The sequence below is a fragment of the Cladophialophora yegresii genome (assembly GCF_000585515.1).
Source record: "Cladophialophora yegresii CBS 114405 chromosome Unknown aczIN-supercont1.3, whole genome shotgun sequence".
NCBI lineage: Eukaryota > Fungi > Ascomycota > Eurotiomycetes > Chaetothyriales > Herpotrichiellaceae > Cladophialophora > Cladophialophora yegresii.
In genome coordinates this window covers 2574890-2589439 of record NW_006913047.1, presented here as the reverse complement: position 1 = coordinate 2589439, position 14550 = coordinate 2574890, and the positions used below count along the sequence as shown (strand labels likewise).

The following is a 14550-nucleotide window of genomic DNA, read 5'->3' as shown; positions in this document are numbered from 1 at the left end:
TGAAGCTTCGGGGCAGGTTCTGATTCCTCCTTCAAACTCCCAAACACCTTTCAACCGTTGACTCTGTGCATTGCGACGTTGCGGAAGGGATTGTTCAATCCTTATTTGCGCTTTCAGATATTCCATCTTAGAATGACTCTCATTCGATGGCTACTCGTACTCTTCCACCACAGCGCGACGCCGAGGGTGAAACACGACTCACGCAGGCCTGGTTGGACGTCAAATTAGGCAGTCAACAGGGCCAACCCACAACAAACTCCAGGCATCCGCCTCGTTGGTCTCTCGAAACACCCGAGTGATCAGTGATCGTGCATTCAATGGAATTTGACAACGAACGGTTTCGTGGAATATGTAGTTTTGTTGTCGGTGTTCTGGTCTTTCAGTTCATCCTCGTGCACATGTCCGTCCGACTACGCAAGGTCGAACCTACGACAACAATGGTTGTTCGGACTCGAGATCACACAACTTCGACTCCCTACCAGGCTGCCGAGCAGATGCACGTCTCCTACCGCCTTCCACCTTTTCGGCATTTCTACTAAGTATGAACCATCCGGCCTTTCACGGCTCACAGAGGCAGAGACAGGCTTGCTCCGAAGAAGCAGCATCAGATGATATTCATACTCGCAGGCCAAGTATCGCTATTCGGATACTATATTAATGACAGCCGCCACTATTTGTTTCACGTGCAAACCATGACTGACCACAGGTTCGTTGGAGCACACTGCCGCGTGAACAGATGTTGCACTGATTAGTGGCGCCATCTGATGCACAAAGGCATAAAGCACAGATTGAGGTGAAGTACGGGTCGTGGCGGGCAGAGGCTTCACTACAGGCAGCTGCTTGGGGTGCAGCCACACGAAAAGCGATGACTTCTTTGTTATTGTTCTTCGTAGCGGCCGCCGCGGAGAGGTCCCATACATAGATAGATTGTCGCGTCTTGCTGTTGCTGTCACCTTCAAAAGTGCAGAACAACACTCGACTTCTTGGTCTCGCGCACGTTGAACTGCCGCTCAACAAGGCACAACCGTCTGAAGACTTCGCTTGTTGCAAATCCTGCGACAGCCACGAGCAGCACGATTGTAGATTGAACGGTAAATCACGGCCATTAGTGTCACCGGAGGCATCGAGTGACGATGGCCAAAAAGAAAGGTAAAAGACGAGCGAAGAATCGACCGACACAACAGCGGGATGGGCACCACCAGCACGACGAGATTGTGGAGCTGGCGACGCTGGACAGAGGCCGACAAATGCGGCGGGAGTGGCAGCCTGAAGCAGCAGCAACAGGTGAGTCTCTCCCCTAAACTCCGACTGGCGGCTTGACTCGAGCTGGGGCAACTTGGGGCTAGTTCGCTTTCGCTTTGGCCGCTGAAGTCCAAACTGCGCAGGACTCGCCCAGCAGCCAAATCCACATCCGCATCTGCTTCCTCACGAACACCCAAGTCACGAACACAACACCCCCACCAACCCTTCTTTCCATCCTCCCGACGCTTTCGCAAATGGTTCCCCGCATTACATGGCGAGGTCTCGAAGGAGCCCATCAATGAGGCACCGTTGGCGAGCTGAAGAGGATCTCCGTGAGAGACATCCATCACACCATCCGCGGGATAGAGACAGAGACTGGGACCGCGAAGGCCGACGTCCGCATTCACCGCATCAAGAATATAGAGGGGGCGAGGTGTCTGCACTCCATCGAGAAGGAAATTATCGCGAATTCCGTCCACCGTATAGGAAGCGGCAATTTTCGAGGGAACGAGCGGCCAGGAAACCACACGGTAGAAATTTGTCCATTTCGCCTCCCCGTTCTCTGCAGCCAAAGCGTCATCACTCACCACTTCGAAGACCGCTCGAGGACCGCTCCGGCCGACGACTTGACTATTCACCGACTCGATCGGCAAAACGGAGGCGTACGCAGAGTCCCTCTCCTGCCAGCACCGCCAGATTTGGCTCAGAAAGTCAGAGACGGGGTCGCAGTCGAGGAGCTCCTGATATCGATCAAAGACGCCCGCTTATTGATCGGTCCCGTTCTCCGTTTCGAAAATTCCATCCGCGTTCATCTCGCCCTGCTTCGCCAGCTGCTGGGTCTCACGTCTCTGACGGCGGTAAGCACCGCCCCGCCGCTCAAAGAGCACCTTCACAGTCTCGCAACCTCGATAAGCCATCAATCTCTCCGCGCCCCTTTTCGAGATCATCTCCATCTCGGAGACCCCAATCCAAGCACTCGTCAATCGAGACACCCATATCATCAGTGAATTCGATTCCAGTCAAGTCCCGCATATTGCCCGGCAGAGGACAGCCTCCCGAGAAGAAGGACAATCATTCCTCTAAGCCATCATCTGTCGCCGACGACGCCGACGACCGCTCCATGGACGGCCAATACCCTCCTCATCGTGGCAACTATGGCATGCATCGAGGACAACGACCGTATATAGATGCCAGGCATCAGGGATATGGTGGCTCGCCACCATATTCATCCAACAGCTCCTACCATGGCTCACCGCAAGCAAATTCACCATACCACAGCCAACGTGGCGGATGGGGCGGTCATGGGTTAGTTTGCCCACCCAATCCTGTTAATCTATTGCTAACTAAAACTACAGGCCGATGCACAATTCCTCTCCCCCCTACCGGCAGAATAGTTTCTCTGGACCAGGCGGCATGAACAATCCGAATCCTTACTACCAAAATCAGCAAGGTCCCTATCGAGGTAATCAAAACAGTTACCAACAATCGTACCGTGGTCGTGGTCACGGACCTCGTGGCGGACACTTCCAGCAAGATCAGCGATTCAATGGTCCTAATGGTCCCCGTGGACGCGGCAGAGGGGGTCATTTCAACAACTTGCAATGGACACCCCCGGACTCGAAAGAGGTTGTACCTCAAACTGAAACCGCACAGGGTAACCATACAAGCCAGTCACAAAACTCGCCGGCTCACTCGCAGACGACCTCTCATGATGGCCGTGAAAATGCTGCAATGGAGGAGGAAAACCCTTCCAGACCATTTAAGGAACTACAAGTGGAGGACCAAGGGCACAATAGAGTCAACAAAACTGCTCAAAAAACACAGGGTAATGATCAACCACCTTCCGGACCGGCTGCTTCAAAGTTCAGCTTCGCCTTCAAGTCCAAAGCTCCTCCACAGGCTCCAGCTAAACCTGCCGCAGATTTCAATAAACCGAAGGGACCGTTCCAGCCTCCAGAGAACCGACCATCAGTTCAGCCACCGTCAGGACCTAGAAACCAGGGCAAGCATTTCGAGCGGCGCGACGCTGAGAGACAAGCCAACAGACCTCCGCAAGATCGGAAATTCCTTCCTGCACAAGATCGCCGACATCCCAACGAAGCTTCACGGCTGCCACAAGATGACCGTAGACCTGACCGGTCGCGTTCTCCGCCTCATAAGAGGGCAAAGAAAGAGGTCAAACCTCCGCGACCGACATTGTCTCCTGAATTTGCACAATCTGAGTCGGTCTACTACCGAAAACCCGGCAATGAGTCGGTAGTGGGCGCAGGCACTTACGGGAAAGTGTTCAAAGCCATTCATATCTACACAAAGGACAAGGTCGCTCTCAAGAAGATCCGAATGGAAGGTGAACGAGATGGCTTCCCCATAACTGCTGTGCGCGAGATCAGGTTGCTGCAACACCTCCGGCACAAACATGTGGTTGCGTTACAAGAAGTCATGGTCGAAAAGAATGAATGCTTTATGGTCTTTGAGTACCTGTCGCACGACCTGACAGGTCTCATTAACCATCCGACATTCAAACTCAGCCCCGCGCATCGGAAGGACTTGGGCAAGCAGATGTTCGAAGGGTTGGACTATCTCCACCGCAGAGGCGTCCTACACCGGGACATCAAGGCCGCCAACATTCTCGTCTCCAACACAGGCCAGCTGAAATATGCCGATTTCGGCCTTGCGCGCTTCTACACCAAATCTCGAGCACTTGACTATACCAACCGCGTCATCACGATTTGGTATCGTCCACCGGAGCTCCTGCTCGGCGAAACACAATACGGGCCCGAAGTGGACATCTGGTCGGCCGCCTGCGTCTTTGTCGAGATGTTCACGAAGAAAGCAATCTTCCCCGGAGAAGGGGGCGAACTCAGCCAACTTGACAAGACATACAACATCCTTGGCACGCCAACTCGATCTGAGTGGCCTGGAATCGTGGATCTGCCTTGGTTTGAACTCATGCAACCCACCGACCGGCGAAAACGAGCCTTTGAAGCCATGTACAAAGACATCTTCACGCCTTCCTGCCTCGACATTGTGCAGAAGATGTTCAAATATGACCCCAAGAAGCGGCCCACGGCGGAAGAAGTTCTAAATCACGAATATTTCACGACGGAGCAGCCGGCGCCTGAACAGCCCGTGGAACTCGTGCAAGTCGAGGGTGATTGGCACGAATTCGAGAGCAAGGCGCACAGACGAGAGAATGATAAGCGTGAGAAAGAGAAGCGGAGGGAAGAATACCAGCGGGAGCGGGAGAAGAGAAAAGCAAGAGAGTCGGCGTTGCCGGAGCCGGATATCAAAAAGGCAAGACTTGATGAACCGGCTGGGAAGGAGACCATGCCTCCTCCACCGCCTGCTGGCGGAGATGACTCCTCAGCAACGGCGCTCAGAGGCAATGAACCCGCAAATGATCGGTCGAAGGGTGACGACAACGATGAGGGAGAGTCGGAGGGTGAGGGTGGTGCGCCCATGAGCATGTCGCCTGCCTAGGTATTACCAGCGGTCACGCCATCCAGGCTGCCTAGGACACTGTCGTGGTTGTCAGTTGAACTACGTACCAGACGTATGTAAGTGTATATTTCCGGACAGAGCGTATGAGATAGTTGGATTCTTGAGCGCGTCTGCATCTACGCGGCGTGAGGTGCTCTGGGCGACATAGTGATGTTCCACTGGGATGTAATGAAATGCTTGTGACTTTCTCCAGTCAGAGCCATGTTGTAACGAGGATCGCCGTGTGTATCGCTCCTGGATGCTTAGCACTTCTGTACTTAGGTACTTCTTGCGCAGAACGAAATCTAAGCGGTGCACAAAAGACCATTTTTCGGTCCAGCAGTCCGATTGACCGACTAGAGACTTATTTCGAGCCAAGACGCAGTGAATAAACACGAGAATCCAGGAGAAGTACGACTAGCTGGACGCCTCTTTCGAAGGCTTCGACTTGGTGTGAAGGGCAGAGCACCGATTAATCAAGATAAAAGCTGCACCATAAACTCGCATATCTTAGAAGAACGTCTCGCCGTTATTGAGCCGAGTCTCGTGGTCGTGAGGCAATCGTGCAAACCAATCTATCGAAAGGTCAACCTCATGCATGCTAGAGTATGCAGGGAAGGCTCATGAACACATGAAAAAGTGGTACGCACTGACAACATGGCAACGGATTCACTTCTCCTTTTCCCCATCCTTCCCGTTCGTTGACTCCTTTGTCCCTTTTCCGTCCTTTTCTGTTTCTTTCGAACTATCTTCATCTTCATTCTCCTTCCCATCGGTCTCATCTTCCTCTGACGTCGGGTCCTTATGCCCTGTTGCTAAGCCATGCCAGATAGACCACGCAAATACAATGATTCCCACCGTAAACAAGATTCTGAGGACGTGACTTGCGAGTCTGCCATATTTGTAGACCCAGCTCGCAAGCCATCGCATAAAAGGTGTCACCAGCTGGACCCTCTCTTTTTCGAGGTCCGGATTAACGGTAAATAATAGAGCGATCAGAGCCAGCAGGATCAGGATGAGCGACAGGGCCGTCACGACCTGAATGACCGCCAGCAAGATGGCGATGTCTTTGGTGGTTTGGAGGACTTCGAAGCCTGCAGCCACAAGTGGAGTGACCTGATCGAATGCCGCATGGATTTCCTTCGAGTACGGGAGGCCCATCTTGCCTGGTGCGGCAATATCACAGAGCAACAGAGATATACAGAAGCGAAACTCTCACCGACTTACCGTAGGATGCGCACGAGGTGAGTAGGAGCAGGTCCGTTGTCTTTTGGAGTGGAGAGACGGGCATGGCTGAGCCTGTGGCTGATGTCATGCGGCGAGCGCTTGAAGCTGCGGGGCAATGATCCGCTCAACGATCCAATCGCCAGTTCAAGGGTATTTCAAGCTCGGAAAGTTTTCCGAGAGGATGCCGCGTGCGAGACGCCCCACAGCAGCCTTGTCGACTTGTCAATCTGTCTCCAACGTGTCAGGACAATAGCAGTGCAATTCGCGTGGACAATGATAAATCTTCTTTTCTCGACTTGAGCACTCCCGATACCTGTAGGGCACCAGCCCTCCTTTGCTACAATGCATAGTGCTCTCAACCGTCTCCAGACCACCTTCGGGTATTTCACCAGCTGTGCCTTTACGCTGGCCTGCATCATTGCCCTTCTTTCAATCATCCCTGTTCCTGCTCCCACAGGCTCGCCGCGCGCCTCGATATCGGTCCGAAATGTACAAGTCGTCAAGGGTCGTCCTCACTATTACTCTCAGAAGCGCGAAGAATATGCGCAGATCCGGTTCGATCTTGACGCCGACCTCTCAAATCTATTCACGTGGAACACCAAGCAGTTGTTTGTGTATGTGACGGCGAACTATCCAAGTGGCAACGATGGCAACGGAGGCCTCTCCGAAGCTGTGATCTGGGACACTATCATTCCTGCAACGTCGACTCCCTACTCATGGCAGAATCTAAAGCAGCAATACTTTCCGGACAAGAAGAGCTTGAGGTCGAAGACAAAGAGCAGGAGAGAGTCAAACCCCAAATCAAAGACGACAGACATCGTGAAGCCAGGTGTCATCTCATTGAAGAACCAGAAACCGAAATATCAAATCACTGATCCCAGTGGTGTCATCAGCGAGCGAGGAAATGCCACCTTGCAGGTTAGCTGGAACGTGCAGCCTTGGGTTGGGGCTCTGATTTGGGACAAGGGGTATTTGGGCAGCAGAGTGGGCAAGTGGGAGGCTGGCAGCGTTGGGAGAAGCGAGGCTTTCGAGTTTCCTCCCTTGAAGGGCTCGAGGACAGATGCTGTCAAGGACAAAGAAGGACCAAAGACTCCCAAAACGGGCTCAGCAACTCCAGTCGTCGAGATATGAATGCATGAGAACGACACCTCGAAATCTCGGTTTCTGACGAAAATCCAGTCACAGATGCCTGCTTTCCTTGATGGCAAGTCGCCCTGGGGTGCCGTTGTTCCCTCGACGAAAGATCCTGGGACTGATGTCTCCCGCACAATGGCGCCACCTCGAAGCCTCTCATATTCGCTGTTGCTCTATGCTCAATATAGCATTCAATCCGATGCTTGCTCAGACTCTAAGAGATCTACCACGTCATCCTGCAACCATGGGAATGACTAGAAAGATAGCCCGCCGCCAAAGGAAGTGGAAATGCTGCCGTCGTCCGTACTGCAGAAGCTGCGACTGAGATTAGTATATCTCTGGAGCATGCTCGCGTGCCGGTACTCTTGTTGAGGCGCGAGACTGGACCCTAGCACGGAAGATCACGGCCGGAAGGCTCAGGTGTCGTCCGCTCTGGTGGAAAGAGACAGCCAACATCAGAAGCCAAGCAAGCCTTTGGCGATTACACTTCCGTGTTGAGCCGTGGTGCCCGATCAGCAGAGTTTCCCCATACGAACTTAGTTTGTGCCTCTTCCGGAGCTGGCCAATCATACAAGATTCTTGTGGTCTTGTGTAACTTGGAAGAACCGCACGCCCATCAATATTCCGCCGTGTTCGTGCGGCATGTTCTTAAGGCTAAACACATCAACTGTATTGGAGGCCTCATCTAGTATTTAAGCAATGCAAAGCCAGTTTCCCTCCCAGGGGCCGTTGAAGGAGACAGAACCACAATCATTTACACGGCATCTTCAATCCATTGTATCCTCCATTTCTTCACTGTGATGTCGCTCAAATATACCAACAAGCTCCAAGATAAGCTTGTTGTCGTTGTCGGGGGTACTAGCGGCATCGGGTTTGGCACCGCTGAAGCAGCCGTGGAGCATGGTGCGACAGTGGTGGTGGCCAGTTCCAAGCAAGAAAAGGTCAGCCGCGCGGTCGACAGGATCCAACAAGCATATCCAGACGCGGCCGGTCGGATCCGGGGCAAGACCGTCGACTTGAGCTCGGACAGTGTCGAAGAACAGATCGACGCCCTCTACGACTTTGCGACCGAGGCCGGCAAGCGGAAACTGGACCACATCGTCGTGACCGCTGGCGAGGGCTTCGGAACGGTGCCCCTTGCGGATGTCACACCCCAGGCCGTCGTGGATCCGTACAAAGTCAGACTGGTGGGCTGCACCATGCTTGCGAAGATTGCGATGCGGTATCTCGACGTCAGCGCCGCTTCCTCGTTTACCTTGACGGGTGGCGTGAGCGATGCAAAGCCCACGGTCGGGTGGACCGTCATGGCGCCTGTGGGTGCGGCCGTGCGTGGACTGACGCATGCGCTCGCCCACGATATGAAGCCCATTAGAGTCAATTGTGTGTGCCCCGGCGCTGTGAGGACCGAAATGTTCGACGCCTTTACTGGAGGCAAGCTGCAGGAGGTGCTTGACATGTACACGGCCAAGACATTGACCGGCAGCATTGGGACACCGGATGATCTGGCGCACTGCTACATTTCCGTGATGGAGAACAAGTTCATGACGGGCCAGGAAATCACCTGTGATGGAGGATATCTTTTGTGTTGAGATCGATGAGTAGGATGTATGGATTCACCACTGCTGGTATCGAAAGCGCGTCTTTGACAACAGCTGGTCATGGCGGGTGACCGCATACGAGTATTGTCTCCATTCATGCATCGCCTGGCGCTGTGGTCACTTCCTGGCCTGATCTGCGCCTCGACCGCAGGCCACGCGATGCTGCTGAGTGTGGGCCAATCAGAAGGGGCACGATCAGCGCGTGACGCCGATCAGGCTGCCGACTTAGGGGCCTCGCGGGCTTGTACAGTAAGTCCCCTGCTCCTGTAGCCACAAGGGTTCTGCTGACTCCTCGTCTCTAACATGTATCATTATGGGAGGCTCACATACTTCGTACCTACTAAACAACATAGATCTTCCACAGTGAATCACCATAGATCTTGGATAATACCCGTGTAGCAGCGGCCAGCGCGCCATGAGTACCTGGCTAGGTCACATACCGATACGCTCCGAGCCGTATCCCGCCCCGGCAATGCCAACCAGCCTAGACGCCTCATGGCTTCAAACACCTGCCACACCGCGACCAGCTCCCACTCCCAAGCCCAAGGACCGCAACGCGCCGGACTACCGCTACCAAGTGAACCAGAAATGCATCTACGAGCGCCGTCTGCCGGGCGGGAGCTACATCACCGCCCACGTCCAGCGCCTGCAATCAGGCTACTACGACAGTCCCAGCATCCACGAAGACTGCATTGACCACGTGCGCTTCGTGGCGATCAACTTCGTGTTCCACCCGAGCCGGACGACGTTCCGCTTCAAATCGGCCGAGATTAGGATAGCGCTGCGCCATACGGGAGAGGACGACCTGTCGCCATCACTGATAGTTACGGACCTGGTGCCGCTGCCGCTGAGAACAAACAGTCATAGTCATGACCATGCCACGCAGACGGTTGACACCACTCATGACGCACTTGTGAGAAGTAAAGATTGTGGTCATGGCCACGGCTGCAAGCCTTCTCGACCGCGGTTCTTGAGGCATGCACCCCATCTGCTCTACGGGTCCATCAGCCCGGAGACGCTGAACTGGAACTTCAACCTCGCCGGGTCGCTAGGCGTGTCGCAGGGTCCCGCGAGCGCGAGCCTGAAACCCTCCTACGGCGTCAAGTCCAGCTACAAGGTTTACGAAATGATGAAGATCCAAGGGTCTGTCCGGACGCTGCGTGGCGGAAATGACTACGACATCGAGGACGGCGAGCTGGTCTGGACGCTCGAGGAGAATCGGCTGCAGAAGTCGGGATTGCCGAGGGAATTTACGTTCGTCATGCTCCTGACCAAGAGGACGGGGCCCCTCGAGGAGAGCGGCGATGTGAGGCTGGAAGTCGACGTCCACCCGAAGGTCACGGGCCGGATGGGCACGACGTACCCTTCTGTGGTCACCAACTTGCATCAGTACCAGCCGTTCAAGGGTGGGACTTTGGACCTCGACGAGGAGATCGGCCAGGTGTTTGAACCGCACGTCAGGGGCAAGGGGTTCAATTTCGCGGACATTGCGAGCAGTTTTGACGATTTCGTCTGGCTTCCCGGAAATGCGTACTCGACGTCGGAGCCGGAGTATTCGGCTGCGAGCGGGGGTGGTCAACAACAACAACAACAGCAGCAGCAGGAGCGGAAGCAGCAAGGCGCCCCGGCGCAACAACAGACAGCTCAGCAGGGAGACCAGCGGCAAAAGCGACAGTATCATCCTCACGGCTCTGCAGCGCAGAACGCACTCCCTTCAGCTGATACGACGCTGAATCTTCGCGTCTTCTTCGACCCACCTTCGCGAAACAGCCCCGTGCCGTTCTTGAGTGGCCCGCAACAGCAGCAGCATCGGCAGCAGATACCATATCTGAACTTGGAGGTCCCGCGGACTCGTTCGCAAAATCCATGGCCAGTGAAGCCATCAATCGGTGAATCTGGAGCTCGCAACTTGACAACTCGAAGAACCATCACCATCGGTTCAGGTTCAGGTGCAGGTGCAGGTTTAGGTTCAGGTTCAGGTTTAGGCTCGTCTAAATCTGTGAGGAAGCAGCGCTCGAGATCCGAGGTCGCAAGGGAGTATCGATCACCGTCGGAGCAGAGAAGGGCAGAGGTCGCGAAGGAGTATACATCGTCGCCGGAGTAAAGAAGGGCGTCAGCAGACCACCGCCCTGCGACCGGAGAGTTGGATCCCAAGACAAGATATCCCAGGGCTAGTCTAAGGCCGTCGTCCTACCAGCGCCAGTGAAACGAGGATATGAATATGAAGAAGAATGGACTTGACCACGAAACCCCGTCGCAATCACGACGATGACCATGCTGCTAACACATCAAGCCATAGCGGGTTCCTCAAGCGATGCCCGCCACGCTGTTCCTTGACATCGACCAAGTCGGGGAGCCTCAGGTTCGAGTCCCGAATATACGTATACGAATACCGAGACCGAGACGATCGCTAGCGCGCGCATCCGTGGCCAGAACCTAGGCATTGAGATCAGAGTCGTGCGAAGGACGCCTTCCCGCGAGAGGGTACAAATATACACAGCTTGGTGCGAGACTATAAGCATACACAGTTATTCTTTTTTTAGCCCGCGAATCATTGCACAGCGAGTGATCGAGCGGCGAACAAGGGAGTAAAGGTGTAGCGATCGCAGACCTCGCACTCACCCTCTCCCTTCTCCAGGACCAAAGCCTCGAATTATCTAGTCAGTTGCGTTCCGATGGAGGGGAAGGGGAAGAGTCGGACAGCGAGTGTGAGGACTATTTAGCCTGCAAGGCGGATCTGAGTGTTTGCGGGCCTGATTGTTGGTTGCCGATTCATAGAGCCTGGGTCCGGGACTTGCGCGAAGCATACGGAGAACTTACGGAGTACAGGGATTGATGTAAGATGTCCGAGTCGTCTGCCATAGAACTTCCATGATTGTGGGCGACTGTGGGCGGAGCCAGTCGCTCGAGAAGATATGGAAAGCCATTCCATCAAGATTCATTCATTCATGGATGATAGATTGTCCGTAGACAACACTTGCACACTGGGCTAGACTATCTAGCTTCTTCACTTTCGGATCATTAGTCGTCTTTGTCCACGATTTACTGTCCAGGGTATATTTCCTTCTTGGCTTTCCTTCGCTTCGCAACCATGACAGCCCCTTTGTGCCCACAAGAATCATGGAGCACCGACGATCCAAGCAGATTCGCAATTCCGAGTGATAGACTTCCATTTTCGGGCCGAAATCACCAGCCCGAGGCCTCATCAAATTTAATGGACACACTGGCAACCTTGCAAAACCAGGTTTATTCATTCATCCCATGTAGCTCGTACCAACCTCTGCTGGCTCGATCCCTATCGAACCATTCCACTCCCTAGCCGGGGCATACTCTGTCGTCTGACAAACTCAGCTTGACTCTGCCTCCTTGAATTCGCCTCCCTGCTCGCATTGGTATTCGTTCTCGAAAGTCGTCTAGACTCCGATGTTCCAGATGCAGAAGGCAGGTAAGAGAGACGGCGGCCCTCGTTGTCGGCACGCGCGTTAGCAAGCGACTGGGCGAATGGCGATCGCTTGCGCAACACTGGGCCATAGATATAGATAACATAGACGGCCACAACGAGGAGTGTGGCGATACAGGCGAGGATGGTGCAGGCGTAATTGAGATGACGGCGTCCTCCAATATCTGTGAATCAATTACGTTAGCCTCAGTAGCTTGAAAGCGTGGGAACCGGGGCAAGCTCACTCTCAAAGAATGGTGTGGCAGGGACAGTAAGCACACCAGCAAGGAAATCTCTAGACCAGCCATTACCACCCGTAGCAGAAGCGGAATATGGCCCATAGGCGCATATCATATAGTCAATCGTAGCCATGTAGATCGCATAGTTGGCGATACCGACAAGAGCAGCAAAAATCATGGAACCGATCCAGTGGATAGGTGGTCCTTGGATGGTCCAGGCAAATCCGAACAGGCCAATAGGCAGACATGGGGCAGTGTAAAGAAGCCACCACAAGCGCGACTCGTATTGCGCTCTTTCATCGCCGGGCTTCGACTTTCTTTCGTTGATGTTGCGCCTGATGGCCGGGATGAAGGAGAGCCACGCAATGATATATCCAACCCCTAAGGGCAGGAAGGCCAGGCCGACCGCAAAAATCGCAAAGTTCCACTGCTTGTAGACAAGGGAGAAGGACTGGATGAACATGAAGATGAGGGCATCGCTGAAGCCGCTCAGTAGCGAAAGCGTAAGGACGATCGGTTCTGTCAGGAACATCTTGAATGGCCGGATCCAGGTGATGAGAATCTCTTTGGCGCTGAAACGGTCGCTGAAAGGCTCCAGCTCGTTAGGACCCCAGATATTCTCACCAGTGGCCTTGCGTCTTCTTTTGGCGATCCGATCCATCATGATGGTGGAACGGGTTTCCGGGACGAAGAAAAAGTGACAGGCTTGAACGAAGCCACCGAATATCAGTTGGATCCAGATTGTCCATCTCCAATCGCTGACATATTCTTCCACGAACCCGCCGACGATGGGTCCGAGAACAGAGCCGAACACAGACGAGAAGACAACATAAGCCACGGCGTATTGTTGACTGTCCGCATCCCACATGTCGGCTAATAAGAGTTTAGTCAAAAGGTATAGAACATTACGGTTGGCACTTACCGATCATCCCCAGCGTTACAGAACCTCCAGCAGAACTGAGACCACCCAAAGCTCTACCCACCATAATGGTTGCGAAGTTGGGCGCTAACGCGACAGGGAGTTGCCAGATATTCACCAGAGTCAAGGAGGCCTGAAGGATAGGCCATCGACCTAATTCTTCGCTCCAGGGCGCCCAGAGCTCGCAGCCAAAGGCATAGAGAACCAAAAATATCATAGCACCGCATCGTGCGGCTTGCATGCTGACATTGTATTCTTCCGAGATGCCCCCGAGGCCATTTGAATAAAGACTGGTATTGAAATTCATCGATAGTTGTACCAGAAAGATCACAGTGAGGATGGTCCATTTCTTCCACTCGGGAAATGAATAGCCCAACTCGCTGTAGCAGTCTTCCTCGGTGATCTCAATTTTGTCAAAGGTTTCGGGTTCAGGCTCAGTGCCCTTCTCGCCGACCTTCTCGTCTGGCAAGCTCCTGCCCACATGCTCTGCTTGCTGTAGTTGAGCGTCCTCATCGGGTTTCACGGTTGAAGCCTTATCCCATTCTCCGTGGGTGTCTTTGCGCTCGGCCGATGATGTCTCGGGCTCGTTGAAGGGGATATTAAATTGTGGATGGCGGCCGGGTGCCGACGCCATAGCGAAAGGGAGACCTAGAAGGAATGCTCCTGATCAAAAGTGCAACGAGAACGAGGTGTAGATTCTGGAGCCACTGCCAAAACTCGTGGTGGAGAATATGAAGGAGCAGAAGAGATACAAGATAAGGGCTGTCCGGCGCAAATGAAGGTGGCTAGTAGACAGGGCTCGGTCAACCAAGACGCATTGAATGGCTGTGCCACAAACATAGAATGCGTTATGATATCAGCGTATCCATCTAGTGGAGTCGCAGGAGGGCGACTTCGAATGAAGAGTATCGGTACTGTACTCCGTGTTCGCTGCACAACGACGTCAGCAGCAGGCCCGATCATGCTCACCTGCAGCTTCCAGAAAACATCCGGGGTCAGGCGCAATGGAGAAGCGGGTAGAATTGAGGGGCAAGCGAGCCTCTGCACTTGCCGGTTTGACCGCCGAGATTGATTCCATTATCTTTGAAAAAGTCCTGAGGTGCCTCTGTCTTCGGCGATCAGGCTGGTGAACATGGTGGGTGGGCAGGCAGAAGGCTGCGCCATGGCATGAGCTTGATGCTCTCTGGAATCTGTGGCTTGAAGCTTGATCTTCGGGTGATCTTCCATGACCGTAACTCACCCGAGATTGACTTTCACGAGGAATCGCACTTG

General features: G+C 53.8%; 6 protein-coding genes across 6 annotated transcripts; 4 read left to right on the top strand and 2 right to left on the bottom strand.

Annotated features, from left to right (window-relative positions):
• Positions 1-2486: 2486 nt before the first annotated feature.
• A1O7_04670 (CMGC/CDK/CRK7 protein kinase) lies at positions 2487-4722 on the top strand (the record flags this gene model as incomplete). Its single annotated transcript, XM_007758680.1, has 2 exons — positions 2487-2547; positions 2651-4722. The coding sequence occupies 2 exons, from the start codon at positions 2487-2489 to the stop codon at positions 4720-4722; spliced, it is 2133 nt and encodes a 710-aa protein (XP_007756870.1).
• Positions 4723-5391: 669 nt separating this feature from the next.
• A1O7_04669 (uncharacterized protein) lies at positions 5392-5883 on the bottom strand (the record flags this gene model as incomplete). The annotated part of the gene is made up of 1 exon (XM_007758679.1): positions 5392-5883. The coding sequence occupies one exon, from the start codon at positions 5881-5883 to the stop codon at positions 5392-5394; it is 492 nt and encodes a 163-aa protein (XP_007756869.1).
• A 408-nt stretch (positions 5884-6291) lies between these two features.
• On the top strand, positions 6292-7080 carry A1O7_04668 (uncharacterized protein; the record flags this gene model as incomplete). The annotated part of the gene is made up of 1 exon (XM_007758678.1): positions 6292-7080. The coding sequence occupies one exon, from the start codon at positions 6292-6294 to the stop codon at positions 7078-7080; it is 789 nt and encodes a 262-aa protein (XP_007756868.1).
• An 803-nt stretch (positions 7081-7883) lies between these two features.
• A1O7_04667 (uncharacterized protein) lies at positions 7884-8672 on the top strand (the record flags this gene model as incomplete). Its single annotated transcript, XM_007758677.1, has 1 exon — positions 7884-8672. The coding sequence occupies one exon, from the start codon at positions 7884-7886 to the stop codon at positions 8670-8672; it is 789 nt and encodes a 262-aa protein (XP_007756867.1).
• A 481-nt stretch (positions 8673-9153) lies between these two features.
• On the top strand, positions 9154-10785 carry A1O7_04666 (uncharacterized protein; the record flags this gene model as incomplete). The annotated part of the gene is made up of 1 exon (XM_007758676.1): positions 9154-10785. One exon carries the CDS (start codon positions 9154-9156, stop codon positions 10783-10785), a length of 1632 nt encoding a protein of 543 aa, XP_007756866.1.
• Positions 10786-11976: 1191 nt separating this feature from the next.
• A1O7_04665 (uncharacterized protein) lies at positions 11977-13912 on the bottom strand (the record flags this gene model as incomplete). Its single annotated transcript, XM_007758675.1, has 3 exons — positions 11977-12305; positions 12366-13232; positions 13282-13912. The coding sequence occupies 3 exons, from the start codon at positions 13910-13912 to the stop codon at positions 11977-11979; spliced, it is 1827 nt and encodes a 608-aa protein (XP_007756865.1).
• Between the last annotated feature and the right edge of the window lie 638 nt (positions 13913-14550).